Source organism: Ananas comosus, linkage group 6, assembly GCF_001540865.1.
Source record: "Ananas comosus cultivar F153 linkage group 6, ASM154086v1, whole genome shotgun sequence".
NCBI classification, from domain to species: Eukaryota; Viridiplantae; Streptophyta; class Magnoliopsida; order Poales; family Bromeliaceae; genus Ananas; species Ananas comosus.
In genome coordinates, this window is record NC_033626.1 from 334967 (window position 1) to 360711 (window position 25745).

The 25745-nt window shown below is 38.2% G+C and overlaps 6 protein-coding genes across 6 annotated transcripts; 3 read left to right on the forward strand and 3 right to left on the reverse strand.

Moving 5' to 3' along the window:
• On the reverse strand, nucleotides 84–3244 carry LOC109711418 (protein TIC 55, chloroplastic). The gene is given in 4 exon segments (XM_020234434.1): nucleotides 84–930; nucleotides 1076–1456; nucleotides 1673–1775; nucleotides 2481–3244. Coding segments are annotated over 4 exon segments (1629 nt in total). The 5' UTR covers nucleotides 2888–3244; the 3' UTR covers nucleotides 84–192.
• Nucleotides 4723–5990, forward strand: LOC109712089. The gene is made up of 2 exons (XM_020235514.1): nucleotides 4723–5096; nucleotides 5792–5990. The coding sequence occupies exons 1-2, from the start codon at nucleotides 4739–4741 to the stop codon at nucleotides 5908–5910; spliced, it is 477 nt and encodes a 158-aa protein (XP_020091103.1). The 5' UTR covers nucleotides 4723–4738; the 3' UTR covers nucleotides 5911–5990.
• Nucleotides 9696–12332, forward strand: LOC109711596 (formin-like protein 20). Its single transcript, XM_020234734.1, has 2 exons — nucleotides 9696–10061; nucleotides 12109–12332. Exons 1-2 carry the CDS (start codon nucleotides 9698–9700, stop codon nucleotides 12330–12332), a joined length of 588 nt encoding a protein of 195 aa, XP_020090323.1. The 5' UTR covers nucleotides 9696–9697.
• On the reverse strand, nucleotides 10669–16209 carry LOC109712071 (trimethylguanosine synthase-like). Its single transcript, XM_020235498.1, has 8 exons — nucleotides 16089–16209; nucleotides 15784–16011; nucleotides 14636–14771; nucleotides 14361–14452; nucleotides 13906–14029; nucleotides 13606–13715; nucleotides 13352–13396; nucleotides 10669–11822 (listed from the first exon to the last, which is right to left on the reverse strand). The coding sequence occupies exons 1-7, from the start codon at nucleotides 16151–16153 to the stop codon at nucleotides 13381–13383; spliced, it is 771 nt and encodes a 256-aa protein (XP_020091087.1). The 5' UTR covers nucleotides 16154–16209; the 3' UTR covers nucleotides 10669–11822; nucleotides 13352–13380.
• Nucleotides 11062–11550, forward strand: LOC109711324. Its single transcript, XM_020234315.1, has one exon. The coding sequence runs from the start codon at nucleotides 11062–11064 to the stop codon at nucleotides 11548–11550; it is 489 nt and encodes a 162-aa protein (XP_020089904.1).
• On the reverse strand, nucleotides 17295–21568 carry LOC109712195. The gene is made up of 5 exons (XM_020235626.1): nucleotides 21303–21568; nucleotides 21120–21215; nucleotides 18910–19035; nucleotides 17850–17889; nucleotides 17295–17759 (listed from the first exon to the last, which is right to left on the reverse strand). Exons 1-5 carry the CDS (start codon nucleotides 21453–21455, stop codon nucleotides 17692–17694), a joined length of 483 nt encoding a protein of 160 aa, XP_020091215.1. The 5' UTR covers nucleotides 21456–21568; the 3' UTR covers nucleotides 17295–17691.

Consider the following 25745-nt stretch of genomic DNA (forward strand, 5'->3'; position numbering starts at 1 on the left):
TTATTACTTTGAAGATAATGATGCTACTTCACTGGGTATGGTGCTCACGGAGAAAACCTTTTCCACATTATAGATCACAACCGTACACTTAAAACTTAAAACCATTTTCCATCAATTAATCACCATAAACAAGGTTAGTTCCTTCAGATTTAATAAATTAAGGAAAAGGGGCCTTTATGTGTATTTTTTATCTCACAATCTTCTGTGCTTCCTAACAAAGTTTGTTGTTAGGATTGAAACTACACTTGAGCAAGCATATGATCCAGTCCCGAGAACCGCAGCAGACACCAACAGTAGGCTCTTCCACTGCCGCGACGACGCCAGAATCGCAGCCGCCGCTGCTGCAGCGGCGAGAAACCGTAGCACGTTGTTCCACGCCTGGAATGCTTTGACGGCGCTGCGGCACCCCTTGCAGTGAACCACGTGACGGTAGTACCGATTTGCCGGGTTCGGCGCATGCTGAGTTCCAATCCCTCCCTTTGCAGGAAAAGAAGCCGCGATCCCCGCGACCAGCCCTGCCGGTGCTTGCTCCACCACCGCTGGCTCCTTCGGAAGCGACACACTGCTATGACCGAAGTAGTACGGCATCCCGTGCCCGGCCTTGTCCATCCACTTCCTATACTCCGCCACCCACGTATCGGACGACCGGAGATTGATATAAAGCTCCTTCGCGGGCACTTTCTCCTTCATGAGCACCTCGTTCTGCGACGAGAGGAACCCCATGTCCTGCTCAAACACCTTGCACGCATTCTGGTGAACGAACCATTTCGGTATCATCTTCATCAGCGCGCTCCTCGTGCTCCCCCCGAACCGCACGATGAGCATAGACTTTCCCTGCCCGGCCGGCCTACAGAGGAAAAGCCCCGAGAAGTACTGCTGCACGCCGTTCTTGTCGACAAACTCCAAGTCGTTCGAGAGAACGCAAGGCGCCTGGTGTTACATGTAAAACATTAAAACATTGTTCTCCGATAGCTTAAGTTATGGTATCAACGGTTGGGTCTTTTAGTGCTCTACTCTCTCTAACATGAGTACTGTTGAAGGTATCAAACGGAAACACTGAGCTATTTTTTCGCACCTGGAACCGAAGGAAGTTCATCAGCGCGGGGTTTCAAGACCGGCCCCACCGGCCGGCGAAGCCTCGGTGGTTGCGCTCGACGACGGTGAATAGGAGCGGCTGGGCATCCTCGCGCTTGGCGGTCCAGTCGGTGCGGTCGTGGGAGATGGGGACGTGAGCCGGGTCCATGAGGTTTTCCAAGAGGATAGAGTGGTCGTAGGGGAGCTCGTGGATGGTCGAATTGTCGACGAAGCCCGGCCGGGCATAGTGCTCGAACCACGGGAGCTTTTCGACGTTCGGAGGGTTCTTCTCCGACATCCAAATCCAAACTACGCCTTGTGAGTCTCTCACTTCATATGTTTTTACGCAGGCGCTGCGAGGGATCTTCGCTCCCTCCGGCAACTGAAAGGTACAAAAATCACATGTTTCTGTGATCAAAACACTGAGAACTGATAACTTTTCGACCTATGTGTGCCGAACTACAGAAAATCATTCTTTTGTGTAAAACACCGCGATAAACTGAAGGCTTTTAGAATTGGTCTCGTTGCCACGTCGCAAAAGATTGATTTTGATCTCGAGAAAAATAGAAGAACAAATGCAAAGAAGCAAAGTAGAGACCTGCGGTATCTTCACACACTTGCCGTTGCCGTCGAATTGCCATCCGTGGTAGAGGCATTCGAGCTTCCCGTCGACGAGCTGACCCTCCGAGAGCTTCGCTAATCTGAGTGTTTACAAAACAAAATTCACTCTTTCTACAGCTACAGTAACACAACCTGGCCTACTTAAAAGTGGTAGGGCTTTAAGGAGTGAAACAAAAGGTACATGTTTTCAGGTACTTAAAATTTTTTTTCACAAATTCATAATATTCGGAATGATAGAATTATGACCATGTAACTCGGATGTAGGGGTCGAACCGGACCTTGGTTCGGACTTTGAAGTGGACCCGAAAGTCACACCATCAAAAATAATTTAAAAGGATGGAGGCCATTGTGCTCTCAGAAGCACCCCAGCTCAATTTCGCTTCCAACCTGAGCCTACGGGCCGGGCTCTTTTTTCTGATAAGTACCGGTAGGAGCCCGGACCGGAGCCTACTAAATTGGTTTTCGGCCGATCTTGGGTTTAGGGTCGCCCGATACAAACCCGACGCGGTTCGAACCCTCCTCAGATGATAAGGTTCTATGAGGTGGTAAAAGCTTTGCCATTCTCATTATCTCATAAAAATGAATGAAAATTCTGCGACCTGAGTTATATGAACATATAAAATATTCGCGAAATGCTATATCCAATGCAAATGTTCTTGGCCTCCACTTCTCTCCCCCACAATAACATCACATGATCAACGTAAATTTTAAAAATGAACCACCAAATACAATCAAATTCAACATATATGTTTGTATAATAAATATGGCTGATGGAACAAGCAAACCTGTGGGGGCACCGGTCTGTGTGGCACCGGAGAGCGCCGTCGGCGTCGCGGTAGAGCACAACCTGCTTGTCGTAGACGGTGAGGCCGAGCGCGGCGTCAGCGGGGACCTCCGCCGACAAGTAGAGAGGGTACCACTCCTCCCTCCAATCATACTCCACTCTATCTCTATCTCCCACCACCTCCTCTACTTCTTTAGGAATCACCACCTCCTCCGCCGCCGCCGCCGCCGCCGCCGCACTCCCGTGAGCACAAAACCGCTTCTTTTCGCTCCTTCGCAGGGCCTTTTGAGCTAGAGAAGTGCTTTTGGGAGGAGAAATTGTTGCAAGGGAGGTGAAGTGGGGTTGTTCTAGGGTTTTTGAGGGAGAGAGGAGGGAGAGAGAATAATAGGAGGGGAGGAGAAGTGCCATTTTTGTTTGTAGTTAGAACACTTTGATTTCTCCTTTTGTAACTTCAAAGTGGATTGCTTCTACTTCTTTTCCTCTGGTCTTTGTCCCACCAATCAAATGTTGAGAAGTTGTTATTGCCTACACCTTTTGCACCTCTTTCTTATGTCTTCAGCCGTCTATCACATCTCATATTTCAATTTTAAAAATAAGTACAAATGTTTTGCAAGTCAAGAGTGAAAAACGATGAGACCAATCTCAACCCTGGGACTTGCTATCTATTAGTTAAGATCAACCCCGTCTTTTAAGTGAATAATTAGCTCAATAATGTATGAACACTGAAAAAAAAAATCTTTTTTCGTTAATCGGCACTATTTCAATACAACATTATCGCATTACTTTCTTGCACTACCTCACATAACTTAATACGATTGGTTCCGCACAAAATTTTTTGTAACATATTTTTATTTAATAAAAAGTAAAATGGATAGTTGAAAGAGTACGGTGCTTCAGAAGATTCGCGTGCACCAAATGCATACAAATTTGGTAGCTTCTTGAACCCCCCTAGCCTCTCATTTCTCACCACACACTTGGTTGTAAAAAATTTGAGCCACATGTGTTCCTGCATCCTCTCGAACTCTGGGCCTCTGAGCACTACAATCCTTGACCTTCCAATTACAAAGGACAAAAATTTGGTGGCGATAGTTCCCAATATGAAATCGTTTTATCATAAAATTGATTCAAACTTTGACGCTAAATAATATTTTGAGTCCTCAAACTAAAAAGCATGATTTTTTTATCCTTAAAATTTTGAAATTTTTAGTTTGAATTCTCTAGACTATCGCAATTAAGGCTAGCAATCTAGTTAGTGTTGTTGATATGATAGTGATATGATATCTTAATCATTGTCACGTTATTACTGTCACATCAACGACATATCACCATTCTGTAAATTAAATTATGCTGTAAAACACAGTTACGGTAATTTAAAAAGTTTATTAGAAATTGTTAAGAATATCGGTGTACATTGGTACATGACGTGAGAGATTTCACACCTATTAGTCCAAGCTTTTGGGTTGGACCCAGCCCCTTCAACAAAAAATATTTTTAGAAAAAATACTAATTAAGTTTTGCAAGAAGATATTGTGCTAAAGATAAGGATTTTTTTTTTTTTTTTTCTGATTGAAATATTCATCCTGATATATTTTTTAGATTGAGAAAGGTGAGTGAAATTAAATGAATGAGATTGCACAATCTGATTAGTAAGCATCAAATGATTATTTTCTCAACAATTGGTTGGCTCTTTTGGTGTTACATATCCATACCTTTTATCTCCATCCATTAATTACTATAATAATATAAAACATTACAAAAGCCACATCTTTCTAATCTTTCTAATCTTTCTAATCACTTTATTTAATAACGCTGAATCCTAGCTAGGTGTAAATGCTTCTTATTCGGTTTAAACCGGATTACCAAATCGAACCGGCTCATTTCACGTCAGTTTGGTTTAATTTTATGTGCAAATTGGTTCAGACGAGCAGTTATAAAAGTCTGAAACTAAAAAAAACCGAAATAACTAAATTAAACCGATTTTAAATAATTTAAAACAACGATAATATTAAATTATAGTTAAATAATTAGAGAATTTAACCACTTAGATAAATTTAATCATATTTAAATATTTTTAATAGTTTAATATATTAAATATATACAGGCTGAACAAACCAAACCAAACCAAACCAAACCGAACCGAACCGAACCGACTGAATTAATTTTTTCTTTTTAAGAAAAAAAACCCCCGGGTGCACTATAAATACAGATGTAAGGCCCATGCCCATTCACATATACAGTAGCATTGTAAGAAATAAAACAATGGACAAGGTCAAGGTTATGTTGTTATGTGTGGCAATTTTTGTCACGGCCATATTACTTTCTGGTCATGTTGCCGCGGCGGAAGTTCACGGCGATCATCGTAAGGCGGCGCACGACGACTTAATCTGCAATGGCGACCTTAACAAGCTCCGTCGGTTCTGCAGAAGATCCATAGCTAACGACGGGAGGAGGGCTATGGCCCCCACATGGACGTGTTGTGATACGGTTTTGATCGTCGACATGTATTGTCTCTGCCGCGAGATCACGCCGCGCCTCGAGAGGGCTGTTAGCATGGAAAGGGTGGCTCACGTCGCAGAAGTATGTCGGCGGCCAATTCGGAGCGGAACTAGATGCGGAAGTAAGTTTTACTATCCGTTAAGACCTGATACGAATTCACGAATATTTTTTTGGTGTGCTTTTAGAAATACAGAGGTCTCTGTACTATCAAATCGTTTCTAATTCTGAGACTTCTGAATAGCCTGTCAACGTCGTCAGATCGTGACCAAGAATATTAAAAGTATCTAAAACATTCTTTCTCAACCATTGAATTTTTTAACTCTTCAAACTAGGAACTATACAAGCATTACGGACTTCTCTCTGGTTAAGTCTAAATCCGATTATACATATATAAGTTATAATTGTCGGGCAATATGAGATTCTAGATGTGATTTTTACATATTCTAGATTTGATTCCTACCAAATTCGTAGTGTAGCATTTTATCCCCCCGATTACACACGCATAGATCAGAAATTTAGCAGTTTGTCTTTTCAATCTTACATACATAATAAATTAGAATTATAAGAGAATGTGAGATTCTATATGTGACTTCTATCATATTCGTGGTGTAGCATTTTGTCCCGTATAACACTTATCTCTCATACTGTCGACTGGCATTTAGTTCTGATACCTAATATAACGATCAGATCCGTTAGCAATAATAACTCGTTGAGCTCAAACTGCTAATCCAAAATATTTAAGCTGAGTTATTATTATTATGGTCGATTGTTTCATAACTAATATAACTAATGATATTATCACCGATTCTGTTTCAGGCTATACCGTTCCAACGTTCCAGATGGCAAAGAAGAAGCTACAGCCACCGCCGCCACCGAAGATTCAAGAAGAGAGGAGAGTGGTGCCCCCTCCACCTCCTCCTAGATCTCCTAGATGATTTTAGAAGTAATATTTTCAATAACAAGTTGTGATGGATGGTTAATACCTCAAATAAAAGAAAAAAAAATATTTATCCTACATACAGAATGCAGCAAAAGTAGTCGTTCGTATTCTTTACGAAAGCAATTCACGCTAGAGTGCGATAAGTTTCATATCGTAGAGATTGATTCACGTATTCTCAGATTATCTACACAGATCTTCTAACACTCCAAACTAGTGAAAGATAGAGTCACGAACGAACGAGTTAGATCTATAATCCATTATTTGAGATTTTTAGAAGCAAAAGGTTAATAAGGATATGGTTTGTCTCTTTTACAAGATGATGCACAAATTTCTAGATATATTTTTTTTTTTATTTTTTCTTGTTTATATTTTATAAGAGAATCGTCCATATATTTATAAAAGATACCAATACCCTAATAGCTAAGTAGAAGATAAAACCGAACTGGTTTATAATTGCTATCCTAATATGACTAAAATATATCTCTAATTAGCTTTTCAAATTAAAAATAAAATTAAATCTAGTCCAATTAGATAATAAAATGATCGTCATATCGAGTCCGATCATAGACGCACCCAACTCAGTTTGACCGAATGCTAACATTATACATGTACTATTTTTTTCTTTCATTTGTGGACATGTTGTGATGTTTGTTCTAAGCAAACATACATACAAGCATAATGGGTTACTTAATGAAACTCATACTCCAAAATAGTCCCCTCACTATTCTGATATAGGAACCTCTTTTTTTTTTCATATAAACTGTTAAATATAAAAATATTTAAATACCGTTCTCTAACAGCTTAAACTTTTAAAGTACAACAATTGTTCACATGATATCAAAACAGGAGATCCTAAGTTTAAGTCACGCCAGGCTCCTAGTATATTAATTTTCTCTTATTTAATTCAAGTCCACGTCATGGACTGACTAAAAAGTTTCAAGCCCACTTAAGTCCCTGAACTTGTATGCATATATTGAAACAGTAACTTAATAATACTGTCTCATCGATTTGATAATAATATGATATTTTAGTTGCTACTACTTTATTACTGTCATATACACATCACCATTCAATTGGTTAAATTGTACCGTAAAATATAATCATAACTATTTTAAAAATTTTGATCCAAAAATTGTAATAAATTAAAATCTGATTATTAACATGTTATCAGCTTAGTTTGATGACCAAAAATATAATTAAACTGAATTTTGAAGGAAAGATAAGGACATTTTTTTTTTCTGATTGGAATACTCATTTTCATATATTCTTTAAATTGAAAAAGACAAGTGATATTAATTGAATGAGATTCTACAATCTGATTAGTAAGTGCAATATAATTATTTTCTCAACACTTGGTTGGCTCTCGGGTTTATATATATATATATATATATATATATATATATATAGAGAGAGAGAGAGAGAGAGAGAGAGAGAGTGCGGCTAGGATGCTTATGGAAGCACGGAGGGCTCTGTGCTTCCACTTTGTTTTCGATGTTCGGACTTTCGAATCGACGATCGGCTTCGTTAGACTTGATCTAGAGTGTTTGAAGTATCTAGAAAATAAATTTAGCGATTTTTTGATATCATTTGCCTAGTGATCGAAGTGGCTCAAAATCAGCGGCTGAAAATAAAAATCTTACAAAATATGATGATATGACATTAAAATTTTAGATCAAAGTTATTGATCTTGTTTTATATGGTATAAAAAAATTTCTATCAAAATTTCATGTGATTTGAATATTTCTATACCGTTAACTTGCAACCGGCTCACCACGGCCTTTAAAATTATTGATTTCGAACCCCTTCGATCACTAGGCAAATGATATCGAAAAATCACAAAATTTATTTTCTAGATACTTCAAATATTCTAGATCAATTCTAACGGAGCCGATCGTCGATTCGAAAGTCCGAATATCGAAAACAACTTGGAAGCACGGAGGGCTCCGTGCTTCCATAAGCATACCAGCCCACTCTCTCTCTCTCTCTCTCTCTCTCTCTCTCTCTCTCTCTCTCTCTCTCTCTATATATATATATATATATATATAGAATTGAGCTCCTATGGTTTTAAAAGTACCAAGTTATTGGTGTTTATAGATTTTTAGCCATTGGATTAAAAGATATGCGGTTAAGATGATGTGGGCCCCCTAGGGTTTAGTGGGTGGTTGGTTGAATAGTATAATCTAATGGTTGAAAATGATTCGAGGCGTAGATCTAACGGTAAAAAACTTACAATCACCAAGTGCTTGGTGCTTTTACAAGCACCATAGCCGGACTCTCTCTCTCTCTCTCTCTCTCTCTCTCTCTCTCTCTCTCTCTCTCTCTATATATATATATATATATATATATATATATATATATATATATATATAGTTGAGTTTCTATGTTTTTAAAATTACAAAAATATTTATGTTTGTAACTTTTTAGCTATTGGATTGCTTTAAGATCCGTGCAATATTATTAACGTGTCACATTAAGTCCTATTTATTAGTGCCATACAAATCTTGAGGTGATATTGTGATCTCTTTGGTGCCGTTGCTGGCACGAGCTGTGGAAACATTTCCGCTCGACCTTTTGGATTATTTTGCCCTGTTCGATTATATTGGTGCTTCGTTCGGACAGAAAAAGTTCTGTCCGTTCGACGGGTCTATTGACGTTCTCGTGGGCTTCTGCTCGACGGGTCTATTGACGTTCTCGTGGGCTTCTGCTGTGGAATCAGGACGTGACAGGTATAAAGCTAAAAAAAATTACAAGAACGTCGAGCTCATATGCTTTTAAAAGTGTAGTAGCTCAACTCTCTCTCTCTCCATATATATATATATATATATATATATATATATATACACCTCATTTTTTATCTCCAACTATTTATTACTACCCAAAAAAATCACTACTAAATATTACAAAAGCTTTATCCTTTTAATCTACTTCTTTTAATGAAGATAAATAAACGTAAATGCTTCTCGGATAGAGGTGAGCATCATGCGGTTTAAACCCGATTAACTAAATCGAATTCCAATTCATTCCAACGGTTCGGCTTGATTTTACATATAATTAATTTGGTTCAATTGATCAATCATAAAAGTCAAAACCACAAAAGCATGAAAAAAAACCTAATCGAAACAACCAATTTTAAATAATTTATTTATTTTTTCAATTTTGGTTAAATAATTAGAGAATTGACAACTCATTTGTGGAAAAATAAATATATGTATGTATTTAAATATTTTTATGGGAAAACTTCAAAAAACGCATGGTTTCGCACTTTTTCATTTTAGTACCATGTGGTTTAAAGTGTATCAAGTTAGTACCCTGTGGTTTTATACTTTCTCACTTTAGTACCCTGTGTATTAAGTTAGTACTCTGTGATTTTATTTTTGTATCAAGTTAGTACCTTATGATTTTATTTTTGTATCAAGTTAGTACCCTGTGTTTTTATTTTTTTCTTAATGAAATATTAAACTACAGATACTAAAGTGAAAAAGTGCGAAACCACATGGGACTAACTTGATACGCTTTAAACCACAGGGTACTAACTTCATACACTTTAAACCACATGTTACTAAAGTGAGAGGGAGTGAAACCACAAGGGGTATTTAAAGTTTTTCCTAATTTTAATAGTTGAACACATTTTAAATTTAAGAAGTTATATATCCAAACCGAAAAAACCAAACCGAACCGACCAAATTAATTTTGGTATGGGATTTTAAAAGAGAACCAAAATGAAGTCCTATAAATGCATACACAAGAATTGTAAGGGAAAAAAAAAAAAAAAAGGAAGAAAAATGGACAAGGTCAAGATTGAGTTCCTGGGCATGGTGGCAATGTTTGTCATGGCCGTATCACTTTCCGGTCATCTTGTCGCGGCGGAAGTTCGTAACGATCGTCGGAACGTAGCGCGATACAACCTTATCTGCAACGGGCATTTTCGCCAGCTCTATCGGTACTGCAAAAGATATATAAAAGCCAACAGGATTAGGCTCGTGCCGCCCCCGTCGCCGCGGTGTTGTCAGGCGATCGAGAGAGTTGATTTGTACTGCATCTGCCGTGAGATCCCAGCGCGACTGGAGCAGTATGTTAGCATGAGAAAGGTGTCAATTGTTGCCAGTGACTGTGGACACCCAATTCAGAGCGGAACTAAATGCGGAAGTAAGTCTTACCGTCCGTTAAAATTCCGTTAGAATTCTTGAACATCTTATTTGGTATACTTTTTCGATTTGACGGACGGATTGTCATCTTATTTGGTACACTTTTTCGATTTGACGGACGGATTGTGAGCTACAACCGTCTTGTCTTTGTAGAAGTTTTTTTTATTTTTTTTTATCTATTCTACATATCTACATCTGCGCCCATTAATTTATTTATTCAAAATTAGGCATGAATTTTACATTCTAACATCTAAAACATGCTTGGAAGAAGGATTGGAGGCACTTTTTTTTTTTTTTTTTGAGTCTTTAAGGAATAATAAAAAAATGAATATTTTTAGCACTGCAATTCTAAATTAGGCCAAAATAAATAAAAGTTAGAAAATTACGAAATAGTATTGATGATCAAAATATGTCTATATGGCATCAAGAATTTAATGCTATCAATAGCCCTGCCTACGAAATTACAAAAGATAAATGATATTGATAAATAAGAGACACAAACACTGTCCCGCCTCAAATCCGAAGCGTAACGGACACCACATACCTGCTAGATTCTATAACACCCCAATAATCCTACATCGAAAAGAAAAGAGTGTGGAAAAGAAATATACGAGACTGCACTTTAATAATAATAATTAGGCTTAAACATTTTAGGTCGATGATTTGAATCCACTGAGTAATTATTGTTAGCCGGTCAGGCCGTAATACACACGCTTAGTATTCAATGCCACCAAATCTCATTTTGGCCAATAAGAAACAGCTCCTCATATCAATTTCTTTGTCTCTTTCTCCTACTGGCATTTATTTCTCATTTTCTTTAACACACATCATTTAATAAACCCAAATCTTAGCTATAATTACTTCTTGGATGATTCCCCATAACTCACCAACATATATCACCCTATAAATAGATAATGAGGCTCATTTCCCATTCACATCACAATGCAAAAGCAGTAGTAAGTACTTGGAAGAAGAGTACTAGAAAGGCCTAAGAAGAGAAGATGGTGAACATCAAGATTCAGTTTTTGCTCCTGGCCTTGGCAACATTTGTCATGGCCTGCTTACTTTCTAGTCACCAAGCCGCAGCTGAACTCGACAACGACGTAAAAGCTCTGACCAGGATAATATGCTGCGGCGACTTAATCAAGCTGTACCGACGATGCAAGGAGTACGTAAAGAAGGATGGAGAGGAGGAAGATCTAAAGGAGGATGGAGAGGAGGAAGATCCGTCGGAGGAGTGCTGCAGCGAAGTTCAGAAGGCAGACTTGCCCTGTATCTGTCAATACCTCCCTCCGATCGTCGAGAGGTTCATCGATATGGAGAAACTCGCCAACGTCGCTGAGAAGTGCGAGCGGCCTCTTCCGAGCGGAACCAAGTGTGGAAGTAAGTCGAGTAATCGATCTGGCCTCTTTAGAGCTGAGCATTTGGTGAATAAAAGAGTGTGGAGCTGGAGCTTCTGCTGTAGCAGAAAGCAGAAATTAAGATTCTGAGCTTCAAAAGCAAAAGTTCCATTTAATACTTTCGACTCAGCTCAGGAAAGAACTGCTAGTGGTTTACTATTATCGTGCTTCTCACGATAACACCGTACAGACAACACTTTATCAAATAACATTATATGCCATACATAGTATTTGATTAGAGGACAGAGTGGGGATAAGAGTAAAAATGCTTATCTTTCAGTATCCCACCAAAACATGATCGTAACTTCTCGGTAGCATGGAATTGTGAAACTATCGTGAAAGCTTGCAATTCCAAATTGTCCCTGCGGTCATCGGGGAAAAAAAAAACACATTAGATTAGTGAACTTATCGGAAAAACTTAATTTGTTGACAGAAACCCCCCTACCAAACCCTAGCAAATGTTGTACTCTAATATCTGGACTATGTGCAAGAACATTGCCCTTCAGAGTTAAGCCCAGTTTATTCCTGGTGTTCCATCCCGACATGAGAAAAAATCTATTTGTATATTTTCATAACATTCTTAGTTTTGCCGCCATTCTTACAAAAAAATTGGCATAACTAATGATATTATCATCACTTCTGTTTCAGGTTACACCGTTCCAACGTTTCAACTGGCGAAGAAGAAGCTACCGCCACCACCGCCACCAAAGATTCAAGAGGAGAGGAAGGTATATCCGCCCCCGCCCCCGCCCCCGCCACCAAAGCTTCAAGAGGAGAGGAAGGTATATCCGCCCCCGCCCTCGCCACCAAAGATTCAAGAGGAGTGGAGAGTGGCGCCCCCTCCACCTCCTAGGTCTCCTAGATCGTTTTAGAAGTAATATTTTCAACAACAAGTTGTAATGGATGATTAATATCTTGAATAAAAGATATATATATATATATATATATATATATATATATCCTATGAACTATCTTTTTCTTTCATTTGTGGACATGTTGTAATGTTCGTTATCAGCACTGACAAGCATAATAGGTTAATTAATAATTCGACATATCGTGATGTTTGTTATCAGCATATACGAACGTAATGGGTTACTTGAATAACACCCTCATGGTGCAAATTGGGCTTGAAATGGGTCAACGTTTTAACAAACGAACCTCAAACTCCAGAAATAGTCTCCATACTATTCTGATGTTCTAACCTAGTCCTTTTCACTTAAACACTTTAACTCCTTTTAGACTTTTGTATGTACTGTCATTGTAGTCTAGTCCTTCTCACTTAAACACTTGAAGTCCCTAAACTTTTGTATATACTGTGGTTCCATTGCTCACGAGCAAAACAGTGTTGAAACAGTAACCTCAAGGAAAAGGTCATATATTTTCAAATTCAAATTTTCTTTTACAGTCAGGGACCGAGTTGCAATATGTGACAGAGTCCAAGGTCCAAGGTGTTTAAGCAAAAAAAATTTAGGAACTAGTTCGCAATATTGCAATAATACATGGACTACTTCAAATTCTGATCCGCAAAAACAGAGTCCAAAATAGTCATCTGTATTGGGTAACAAGCTATAAAACTCCTGCAACAGTTTCTCTCCAAATTACTTCGGAGGATGATCCATAACCTATTCCTAAACAGTCACTTGTATTCAGCTTGTCCGTAAGTAGAAATACATCGTAATCGAGAATATAGCGCATTGTCAATGACTCGTAATACTCCTAAAAAAAGGGCTACATTTGTTAAATGGACAGACCAACCTTCATGTAGTTTTCCATTTCTTCACAAAATAAATTACACAGGTCAAAATAAAGAAGCAACTCCCTATGCTGCTTCTATACATTTGCATTCTACGTCTTCAAAAATTTAGTCCACACAGAATGCACTAGAACTTACCTTCTGTAAGGTCTTCTACTCCCCTTATCTTAGTTCTGAAGTGATCTACAGAAAGGTAAAGTTACGATTCAGCCAAAGCAAAGATAAATATATTCTTCAAACTAAAAACTGGCCTTGCTGCTTGTAAATTGAAACAAGATTAATGAATTAAATTAACCAGAATTTAGTCCTTGTATTTTGAGCCTGTTTAGTTATGTCCTCAGGATTTGATATAAACAAATTACACCTGAAGTTCATCCCTCGTAACACTTTACCTCATGAGGATGTACGAGAACTCATTTGATAATCCAGATGATTGAGATGCAATATCGCCAAAGTAGGCAGTAATCCCTTTCACATGATTCTGTACATGGTTTTCTTCGATCTAGCAGATGAAATTGTCAGAAAGCTACTGCACATCTGCACCTACTAAAATCGATCTAGTAAATGAAAATTATATTAAAAGTGATTTGATATCAAATTCCCAACCATGCAGTTATGACAACCATTAGTAAGTAACAGCAATCGAAGTCTATGATGCAAAAATAATTCAATTGAGAAAACTTTAGGAGTACCTCAAAACTTAAGGGAGGGGACGATAACCAAGAAAGTTCCTCCACTTGGTTTATATCCACATTGCGCGGCAAGAACATGATGACATTTGGTGTTATTTTCTGAGCAGCTTGGAATACCGAAAACCTGCACAAATAAACATTTTGTTGATCAAGATGCCCCTTTTAAGCAAGTTTGCAAGTTTGGATGGTTTCTGTAATTCTTTGACCCTCCAAGTGCAGAAAACATCACAGTTGAACAGTCAAACAAAAAAAAAAAAAAAAAACTTTTGTAGGCATATTAATATTCCAAGTAAAATGCAAGACAATATTCCATGCAGAATCCATCAGTATAAGCCTACGACTTTCTCTCAATTGGAATTTTTCTATGGAGGTAAGGGTTAGTGTGTTACAGTAAGTTTTCAAAGAACCGAGGAGGAGAAAATGGTGGAACCAAGGAAAAAAAAAAATTGGCATACCCATCTTTCGGCTTCAGCATATCAAGAGTGAAATTTTGAATTTCTCTATAGGATGGACCTCCCCATGGCGGCGAAAGGAACACGACATCACCCTGATTGAAGAGGGACAATTAGCTTCCCATGAAAACAAAACTATCACCAACTTCATAGTTTACTTATGTTGTCGATTAGATACCTGCACTTCCAAAGTCTAAATTTCACTGTAGTATTTCATTGTAGATTATCTAAAATGTATTACAGTTGCATAGAAAGATGAATCAGTTTTCAGATCATACTTTCAAGGATGGGGCAAGCCGAAAGAAGTCGCCAATAACGAAATCGATACGATCCTCCACCCCATATATCTTTGCATTATGGCGAGCATACTTGACTTTCCGAGGATCGATTTCTACAGCAACCACATAACAGCCCCTATCTCAAGAAACCGGTTTCGAGATTGTGAAACAATACATTATCACTAAGATGCTAGATAATTTTGTTTTAACATTTTATAAATATGCTCCCACTCACGACTAGAACTTTTTTTTTTTGAACAAAGAGAGGAAACTAAAGAGACTATAAGCCTGGAAAGACTTAAATTCAAAGCCTCCACGTGCTCTGATAACATGTTACCTAAAATACTAATTTATAGGAAGTGAACCAGAATATGCTAGCACATTCCCACACGCATCGTGGATATAAAAGGCATACGGAATTAACAAGTGAGGTAAGAGATGCGCGCCTAACTCATCAAACATGCTCCATGGGGATTGAAATTACAAACTCACTGAATAGTCTGAACTAAAGGGGTTTATAGTTGACTCTGATATGACATAACGAACGCTTAACATAATAATTTAATATCTTATATTTAGGTAAATGTGTATTAAGACACCCTCAACTATAGGCCATTTTGAAATGCCTCCCTCATCTTTATTTTCGTAAACTAAATTAAGAATTTTATAAAATTCAACAGCAATTTCATTAAATTTAATGACTTTAATTAATGATTTAAGTTCCGTGGCACGGAATCTAGCCAAGAACATACTGGCACAGTACGGTACAGTGTGTGCAGACACACAATGACAATAAATACTTTTTTTAGCATCAATATATTCTAATTGCTTCTTGTATACCTTCATCAAATCTTTTGAACTTTATTGAGATATCTACTTACTAATTTCCAAAAAAAACAGTCGTGAGCTGTGTTATCAACACGGGGATCTTATCGTGTCGATATATTATCGGCACGGCACCAACGGGCACTTAAATCGTTGACTTTAATAACTTTTCAGCACAGAAAAACTGCGATAATCAACGATTAACTGAGCATAGTTGGCTAAGAACTTGATGGTCGATACTCGACGTCTCAAACTTGACGCTCAGTTGCTTCACATTTCTAGCCGAGTTCATTTCTGAAAACTAAACAAAATGAAATACGCACCTAGCGGCGAACTGGATGGCGTTGCCGCCGACGCCGGCGAAGGCGTCGACGACGACGGCGAGGGGCGGGGCGCGGGCGGCGTGGGCGGCGGCGGCGATGGGCTCGGGGGTGACGGAGAACCAGCCCTCCTCGTCCATCCTTATCCCCGCGTCGTACCGCGAGAAGAGCCGGTATCGTCCGCGCCAATACTTGGCCGTCGCTGGATTCCTCTCCGCGTTAGGGTTTCGCCTCCTCCACCTCCCCCACGATCTTCTCCTCCGCGGCCTCGTCGTCGTCGTCGTCGTCTTCAGCCGCCCCGCTTTCGCCTCCGCCTCCGCCTCTTCGGGCGCGGGAGCCGAGGTTCGTCGGCGCCGGCGCCGGCGCCGACCATAGTGAAGGGTGTGGTAAATAATAGGATAAATTGCAACTCTGGCCCCTGAATATCTATTGTATGTTCGGAGTTCAATTTTGAGGCCCTTATTTGGTATTATTATTATTATTATTATTATTTTGTAATTTAACAATAAGAGCATACAGAATTTGTCTGAACTATTTTAAATTGGATATCTAATCTTTCAAAATTTGAATTCCACTCTCCATCCTTTCAGTTTATTTAATTTGAGTAGGTCGACGATATTTTTACTTTAAAATTTAAGCTAATTATATTTATCGTCTCTAGCGCAAGTGGTAAAAGGGTTTGGTGGTGGTACTCGAGACCTAAGTTCGAATCCTAATTAATTCACATTTTCAGCTAAGTTTATTTTTAAATGAAATAAACGAAGCAGGCTACCTTTCTCTCTCTCAAAAAAAAAAAACTAATTATTTATTTTAATAAATTTATAATTGTGAGAATTGTATGAAATATGCTAAATAACTTGTAAAGAAAAATTATATATTCAAATTTTCAAGTCAAAATATTGTTGATGATTCAAATCAAATAAATTGAAAAAATTAGATTATAAAATCAAAATTTTGCAAGGTTGGCAATGAACACAAAATGAAGCACAATTCGGGCAAATTTTTTACCTAATTTAATATATCAGCGAAAGTCACATGCAAACTTTTTTCTGGATAGAAACGAAACTTTTAGGTCCTACCTGGAAATATGAGAAATTTCTAGTGTAATTATAAAAAAGGAATTTGAGTTTTACTATTAAAAAATATTAATGTTCATAATTTGATAGGGTAGTATATTTTATCTATAGATTAATCTAATCTTATTTTTAAAAAATAACTTGAAGGCTAAATGTATTATTCAATTCTATGTATTTTGATTATACTTCTTGTCTATCAAACATATAAGTTTTTTAAGTAAATCAAAAAAGATATACCAAGCAAAATATTCATGCATAAAACAAAACATTTATTCATTAATAAAAGTTTTTATAAGAAACTATTTGATGCCTCCACATACACACACAAAGATATATAAAATAAAACTTCTATTATGATCATTTTATACATAAATCTTTTATATATTGTATGTCAAATTTAACAGTTAACATAGAGATGTTAAATGAGGGTTTATGGGTTATACTTACCCATCCAATTATTTGAATGAAAATTTTACATCCTGATTGATAATTTACACCATTTCAACAAAGAAATTTACCAGAAAGGACTGAAATTGCGACAATTCAAAAGGTTGATGATTAAACTTTTCAATCAGTTGATTAGCACTCTAACAACCTATGCGAAATCAACCCACACTGTTTGTAAACTTACACTGCTGGAACTTTTATCATAAAATTGAATTTTCCACACAATTAGGCGTACCGACAAAAGAAAGAGACACAACTAAACTATGGAAAGTTCAAGCAGTTGCCAGGGTCCAGGCTACAGATGCAGGCAACATGTGCAGCAAGATTCAGAAACAACAGAGATCACACTTTGTTAGGCTCCATCTCCTCTGCTGCTTCTTTCAGAATTTCAGTTGTTCTGAACTATTGCCGAGAACAGCATCTTATTGATATCCTCAGCAGCATCGTCCTCGTCCCCTGAAAAATTTAAAACATATATATAAAAAAAGAAGTATTTTTGTTTACTCTTAGCAATACTTTCGTACAAGCAAATGATCGCGTTCTTGCCTTTCTTTGCCCTCACTTGAGCAGTCCACTCATCGATAATCTGCAGACATGCAAATCACTACTCAGAATAATATCTCATTTATCAATAGTTAGGAGATTTTAGCTGCAATTTCCTACAAACAGTAATAATGTAAGGCGGTGTTGAAACCTAAAATGTTTAATTAGTTCGTCAGCCTCCTCAATCATGTATCACTTGTATCAAAATACAATTTTGTTCCCAGAATTTGCATTGCTAATCACAAAAATAACCTACAAAATTGCATCAAAACGGCACCTAGAGTATGTAAATGTGGATAAGATTTTTTTTTTTTTTTTTTTGCGTTCCGACAGTATCAGAAAACTTCTGATTAACCAAACAAGTTCGTGGAGTAGATTCTCTTTCTCAATGGCTAATGTAAAGTAACACAAGAACGTGAATCTGCTGCGTCTGACGAAAGCTTATATAAAGATCACCAGTGATGGATTTTCAATTCCTAACAGTGATTTTTCGAAGTAGAATAAATAGTGATCACGGCGAAACGTGGGAGTAGAAATGCATCAGATGTTCTAAGACCCTCCTCACACTCTCAGCATTTTCAGCGGTAGATCAATCTCAGAAAAGGCGGCAAGACAGCATTCCCGGACAGGACGCGTGAGTTGCGAATTACTTTTCAGGCTACCTTCTGTACTGTTTAAAGCTCAAAACACCTTTGTCTTTCTAATAGTATTCACAGCGCGCTGCTTCTAAGTGTTGGATCATCGGCACTAACTATCAATCCTAAAAGCTCGAGTTCACTTAAAGTGTACAGACGCAACGCGTACGGATCTCAATTGTGACTTGGCCCGAACAGCCTCACGCCACTTCGAACGTGACTCGGCCCAATCTAACTTCTCGCTATATGGCAGACTGCTGACCCCTTTAAGCTAAGAAAAGTGCGTAAAAAGCACAAGTTTACATAAATCAGAAATTTCTTAAATACAATATTGAATTGTAAAATTGCAAATCATTTTTTATAGCTATTATTTTGTTGAACTCCTGATTTAAGCAGTAAAAATGAAGTGGCAACAAAGGGAGTGTCACCTGATTAAGATTTGCATATGCGGTTTCGTCGGATTCACTCATAAGCGGCAGGCCAGACGACGCGAGCAGCCGTTGCAGCGAACTCCTCTGCGAAACCAAACTTGTCCTAGCTTTGTCGATCAGATCCTGTCATCCAAAACACAAAGCTCATCTCTTTTTCTGAACTTTTATTATATACTGCACTTTACTGCCCTACGCAGATAAAAAAAAATTCACTTATTTTCTGTGACCGCGTTTAGTATTAAGTTCATCTAACGCTCGTAAGTAAAATAAAGTTAGAGCGCAAGTTTCTAAAAATATTGTTACGACAAGCGCACAAACAAAAATGACAAAAGACGATTGCAAAATAAACAAATCACAGAAATAATAAAATAAAATAGAACACAAGAATTTACGTAGAAAATCCTTTGCAAGGAAAAAAAAAAATCACAGGTGGAGAAAAAGAGATTTTGTACAATATTTTTTTAAAGATTACAATACACTGTATCGCGTCTAGGGTAAAAGAGAAGAAGAAAATTTCTTAACTAGTTTCTTCATTATCGAATCCGATCCGTACCGTGGGATTCCTCCTTCGCACCCCTATCAGCCCGAGTCTTCCACTACCCAGACATTAATTCATTTCTAAATTTACGAATCAAGAGCCTAAAATCAAAGTCGATAACCAAATCTCGAAGCAAATCTAATAAATATTATATATAAAAACAAACAGAGTATTTTTTTCATTATACTTTCTCATTGCATGTAACTGCAATCTCTCTTGAATACCTGTTTCTCCGCGAGGAGCTCGCGGCAGAGCTCCTTGAGCGAGACCAGCTCCTCCTGGATCGTCTTGATCCGGGCAACGACCTCGCACGGATTCACCTGCAGAATTGACGGGCAATCCGAGATTCAGGAACGGATGTAGGGTCGTAGAGAGATGAGATGAAGGGAATAGATCAGAGGAGCCACATGCTCAGGGTAGGAGCGGCGGAATTCGAGTTCGAGGTGGCGCCGGACGACGCAGAGGTCGCGGCTGGCTTTACTCACCGCCGGGTGCTGCTGCTGCTGCCGCGGCCACCGCTCCCCCATCTCTGTCCCTCCAAAGCCTCTGGCGCGCCCAGCTCTGGCTCGTGCTTGGATTTGTAATTTGAATTTCCCGCTAACTCGACTTCGGGTCGGGTGGATCGTAAAAGCCCGCTAACCCGTTGAAAGTTCAAACAGAAAAGCCATATTGGGCCGGAGTGGATCAGTAGATCACTAAAGCTCCAAGTCCTAGTTTGGTTTTATATACATAAGCTCGACGATAAGCTCGACAATAGTTCGGCTTGTGCTCGCTCGACTGGGGTCTAGCACAAGCCGAGCAAATAATTTGCTCGACTTTTTAAGTCGAGCACAAGCCGAGCAAATGATTTGCTCGCTCGGCTAGAGCTTGAGTAAAGCTCGGCTTGTGCTCGACCGAGCGCTTGTCGCTCGATCTAACGGTGGGGATGGTTTTNAGCGAACTCCTCTGCGAAACCAAACTTGTCCTAGCTTTGTCGATCAGATCCTGTCATCCAAAACACAAAGCTCATCTCTTTTTCTGAACTTCTATTATATACTGCACTTTACTGCCCGACCGTCAGATAAAATTATCATTTTACCCCCTACGCAGATAAAAAAAAATTCACTTATTTTCTGCGACCGCGTTTAGTATTAAGTTCATCTAACGCTCGTAAGTAAAATAAAGTTAGAGCGCAAGTTTCTAAAAATATTGTTACGACAAGCGCACAAACAAAAATGACAAAAGACGGTTGCAAAATAAACAAATCACAGAAATAATAAAATAAAATAGAACACAAGAATTTACGTAGAAAACCCTTTGCAAGGAAAAAAAAAATCACAGGTGGAGAAAAAGAGATTTTGTACAATATTTTTTTAAAGATTACAATACACTGTATCGCGTCTAGGGTAAAAGAGAAGAAGAAAATTTCTTAACGAGTTTCTTCATCATCGAATCCGATCCGTACCGCGGGACTCCTCCTCCGCACCCCTATCGGCCCGAGTCTTCCGCTACCCAGACATCTATTTTTTCCTTTATTAATTCATTTCTAAATTTACGAATCAAGAGCCTAAAATCAAAGTCGATAACCAAATCTCAAAGCAAATCTAATAAATATTATATATGAAAACAAACAGAGTATTTTTTTCATTATACTTTCTCATTGCATGTAACTGCAATCTCTCTGGAATACCTGTTTCTCCGCGAGGAGCTCGCGGCAGAGCTCCTTGAGCAAGACCAGCTCCTCCTGGATCGTCTTGATCCGGGCAACGACCTCGCACGGATTCACCTGCAGAATTGACGGGCAATCCGAGATTCAGGAACGGATGTAGGGTCGTAGAGAGATGAGGTGATGGGAATAGATCAGAGCAGCCACATGCTCAGGGTAGGAGCGGCGGAATTCGAGTTCGAGGTGGCGCCGGACGACGCCGAGGTCGCGGCTGGCTTTGCTCAGCACCGCCGTCACGTCGTTCACCGCCGGGTGCTGCTGCTGCTGCTGCTGCTGCTGCCGCGGCCACCGCTCCCCCATCTCTGTCCCTCCAAAGTCTCTGGCGTGCCCAGCTCTGGCTCCTGCTTGGATTTGTAATTTGAATTTCCCGCTAACTCCACTTCGGGTCGGATGGATCGCAAGAGCCCGCTAACCCGTTGAAAGTTGAAACACAAAAGCCATATTGGGCCGGAGTGGATCAGTAGATCACTGAAGCTCCAAGGCCTATATTGTATAAAAACAATATTAAAATTATTATTATTATTATTATTTTGATCAAAGGGCTTTTTTTTTGCATTTAGCCTCTTAAAAAAATGTACAAATGACCCTCACAAATTTATATTTGCATAAATAGCTCTCTCTTTGCCACGTGAGTGTTTATTTGGAATTTTTAAGTTGAACACGGTGATTCAATCACCGTATTTAAGCATGGTGATTGGATCAACGTGTTTTCTTTGTTTTTTTTTTGTCCTTGAGTAAAAAAGGGGAGACTAGAGTTTGGATATGAATACGGTGATTCATTTATCGTATTCAACTTAAAAATATAAATGACACTCGCACGACAAGGAGAGAGCCAGCCATATGTGTAAATATAAATTTGTTAGGGCGATTTGTAAAAAGAATTTGTTTTGAGAGGGGTTAAATGCAAAAAAATCTCTTGATATATCCAATGCTATATAATGATTTCGAAAATTGCTGTTGGATAGCTCGCTACTTTTCTCTCAAATAAATATTGCCTCATGGTATGTTAAATCGAAACTGTAAAAAATAGATCTTAAATAAAAAACTAATATAGGGAAAAAAAAATAAGAACACACTGAAATTTACATAGCTCGGTCATTGGCCAACATCCACGGACAGAAATAGAGTAAAGACCTTTATTAATGTCGAAAGCAGAATACAAAGATGATATCTCTCGAAAGACACACGCTTCAATTACATCCAAAACTGCGAGATTTGCGTATGTACAAAAAAAAAAACTCCAAACTGGCTCGATTCTCTCTCACCGTACAAAACCAACCTTAGGCTTAATTAGCCCTAGTATCATAGCAAATAATCTTGTATCAGTATAAGTTACAAATTTCTAATACGGTAGATAAAAAAAAAAATTAAGATCGCATTTGAAAGCATAAGCAAATACAGGTCTAAAAAGTCCAAACTCATTGAAATCTACCATATTGAAGACCAATATTGTCATAAGATATAGACCGTATCTAGTATGATTGGATAAGAACTTAATAGTTGATACTCGAAATATTAAATTCAAAACCTAATTGCTTTATATTTGTAGCTGAGTTTATATATTTTTTTTTAAAAAAAACCTACCGAATAACTTGCTATATTTCTTTAAAAAAGTTGTTTTAACCTGCAGGAGCATACATACACACACACATGCAATTCGACAATGTGGAGTACTCAAACAGTCACTTACCTTGGATAAGAGATAGAAGACTCCAAAGAGAACAGCTTGGCCCCCATGCAGTCAAAAGGAGATATGGGATTTGAGAAGATTAGTGGAGGGGCATAAGAGAGACAGATAGAGCTAGAGAAATGTATGGATTTGATAGGGAGAGGTTATTTTTTTGGCTCAATAAGATGATGAGGGGGAGGTGGTCTCTCTCCCCCTTAAAATGAGAGGCTCCAATTCCCCCTCATCACCCCCCCTTAAAACCTCTCCCCTCCCTCCCTCTCTCTCTCTCTCTCTCTCTCTCTCTCTCTCTCTCTCTCTCTCTCTCCTTAAAACTCCTTGTATCTCTCTCTATCTATCTCTATACATGGCTTAAGAAGTAGACTATGAATAGAACCTTATCTCCTATCCACACTCCTCTCATCTCTTCTATACCCTACACCTTTCCTTCACCTACTCATTCTCTCCTACCCATTTCATTCTAGTTCATTCCTTGTGTCCCAAATATATAAGCTTTTCCCTACGAGCTAGCTATATCCAACCCTCTTGCCCTTAGTTATGTAAAGAAGGATTAGATGTGAGGCCCTAGAAGTGCTCTTTTGTAAACTAGCTTCTTTACTCCAAAAGAAGAGAGAGAGAGAGAGAGAGAGAGAGAGAGCATTGTTTGCTTATAAAGCTCATGCTTGATGGCTCCTAAAGCTGGAAAAGCCAAGCCTCACAAGCCCAAGGGTGAGAAGAAGAAAAAAGAAGAGAAAGGTAACAATCTCTCTTCTTCTTCTTTTTTGGTTTTTTTTTTTTATTTTACTCCTCTCTTCCGACCTCAATTCTAATCTCTCTCCACACATCTCTTACATTATCTATTGGTGTAAAAAAAAAAAAAAAAGTATGGAGAGTCCTTCAACTTAGTCTTTTATTCATATCCTCTTTTAACTTTTCATTAAATTCATCAAAAATATTCTATCATGCATAGTAGTTTTAATTATTACTCAGTAAACAAAATTTAGCAAAGTTGAGACGCTGTTTCAGAATAGATTTTGTTTGAGAGATGTTCATACATTTTCAGGTATTATTAAACTATTCAAAATCTGTACGTATAATATGAAACATTTTCTCTAAATGGATACCATAAATTTAAATTGAAATTTAATTTAAATTGCAGTTTTGCCCACCGTTCTCGACGTTACAGTTGAGACTCCGGATTACGCACAGCTCACGCTTAAGGTAATAATTTATAATATATATTGCAGTTCTTATTATTATTATTATTATTATTATTATTATTATTGTTTTAACACATAATTTAGAGTGCGTATGTTAGCATGGTGCGCCTCCGGCGCACGATAAGGTCGACGTGTGAACGCCGTGCGCCCTTTTTTGATGCAGGGGATATCGACGGACAGGATCTTGGACGTGCGGAAGCTCCTCGCCGTACACGTGGAGACGTGCCACCTCACCAACTACTCGCTGGCCCACGAGGTAAAGGCCTGATGATCCGACGGTCACTATTTGCTTTGAGATTCGAGTTGGTGATAGTAGGGGTGTGCATGTACGGAGCAGGTACGCGGAGCGAGTCTGAAGGAGACGGTCGAGATCGCCTCACTGAAGCCGTGTCATCTCACCATCGTTGAAGGTAATATCACACGATCCCCATTTGCTCTTTTCGCTGGACCTCGTCTACCACGTCATCCGTGAACCACGCACCCCTCAACACAAGAAAAAAGTCACATTAGTGATGTGTTATCTTTCAACTAATCAAATTACTGGCNAAGTAAAAAATGAGTGACTAGAGTTTGGATATGAATACGATGATTTATTTACCGTATTCAACTTAAAAATATAAATATGATATTCACATGACAAGGAGAGAGCCATATGTGTAAATATAAATTTGTTAGGGTGATTTGTAAAAAAATTTTGTTTTGAGAGGGGCTAAATGCAAAAAAGCCCTTGATCCAATGCTATATAATGATTTTGAAAATTGCTGTTGGATAGCTCGCTACTTTTCTCTCAAATAAATATTGCCCCATGGTATGTTAAGTTGAAACGGTGAAAAATAGATCTAAAAAAAAAAAAAAACTAATATAGGGAAAAAAAAGAACACACTGAAATTTACGTAGCTCGGTCATCGGCCTACATCCACGGACGAATATGGAGCAAAGTCTTTTATTAATATCGAAAGCAGAATACAAAGAAGATATCTCTCGAAAGACGCACGCTTCAATTACATCCAAAACTGCGAGATTTGCGTATGTACAAAAAAAAACTCCAAAGTGGCTCGATTCTCTCTCAGCGTACAAAACCAACCTTAGGCTTAATTAGCCCTAGTATCATAGCAAATAATCTTGTATCAGTATAAGTTACAAATTTCTAATACGGTAGATAAAAATAAAAAATTAAGATCGCATTTGAAAGCATAAGCAAATACAGGTCTAACAAGTCCAAACTAATTGAAATCTACCATATTGAAGACCAATATTGTCATAAGGTATAGACCGTATCTAGTATAATTGGATAAGAACTTAATAGTTGATACTCGAAATGTCAAATTCAAAACCTAATTGCTTTATATTGGAATTTTTTTGCAAATAGTCCCCTGAGCAATTTTTATTTTAAAAATAGTCCTATTAAAATTAAAATTGCAAATATGGCCCTGTCCCTGCCACGCAAGGGCCACGTCAGCGCCACGTGGGCAGGGCAGGGGCCAAGGTATTAAGTTGAACACGGTGAATCATTCACCGTGTCTAAACACGGTAAATGGTTCACCGTGTTTCTTACGTATTTTTTGTATATTGAAAAGTGGAATAAGGAGTAGGGATATCAATAGGTATGGATATCCGAAATATTATCCGAATTCAAACATGTTTATATTTCCCCGAAAAAAATGTAAATCTGGGGACTGTTTAAAAATAAAATTTTTATCGGGA

Coding starts and splice junctions, on each gene's coding strand:
- LOC109712089 (XM_020235514.1), top strand. CDS start 4,739: ATGGACAAGGTCAAGGTTATGTTGTTATGTGTGGCAATTTTTGTCACG. Junction 5,097..5,791: donor GAGCGGAACTAGATGCGGAA/GTAAGTTTTACT, acceptor ATTCTGTTTCAG/GCTATACCGTTCCAACGTTC.
- LOC109711596 (XM_020234734.1), top strand. CDS start 9,698: ATGGACAAGGTCAAGATTGAGTTCCTGGGCATGGTGGCAATGTTTGTC. Junction 10,062..12,108: donor GAGCGGAACTAAATGCGGAA/GTAAGTCTTACC, acceptor CTTCTGTTTCAG/GTTACACCGTTCCAACGTTT.
- LOC109711324 (XM_020234315.1), top strand. CDS start 11,062: ATGGTGAACATCAAGATTCAGTTTTTGCTCCTGGCCTTGGCAACATTT.
- LOC109712071 (XM_020235498.1), bottom strand. CDS start 16,153: ATGGTCGGCGCCGGCGCCGGCGCCGACGAACCTCGGCTCCCGCGCCCG. Junction 16,012..16,088: donor CCGAAGAGGCGGAGGCGGAG/GCGAAAGCGGGG, acceptor GAGGTGGAGGAG/GCGAAACCCTAACGCGGAGA. Junction 13,716..13,905: donor CCCCTCCCTTAAGTTTTGAG/GTACTCCTAAAG, acceptor TTCATCTGCTAG/ATCGAAGAAAACCATGTACA.
- LOC109712195 (XM_020235626.1), bottom strand. CDS start 21,455: ATGGGGGAGCGGTGGCCGCGGCAGCAGCAGCAGCAGCAGCAGCAGCAC. Junction 21,216..21,302: donor GCCGCTCCTACCCTGAGCAT/GTGGCTGCTCTG, acceptor TCAATTCTGCAG/GTGAATCCGTGCGAGGTCGT. Junction 17,890..18,909: donor CATATGCAAATCTTAATCAG/GTGACACTCCCT, acceptor GCATGTCTGCAG/ATTATCGATGAGTGGACTGC.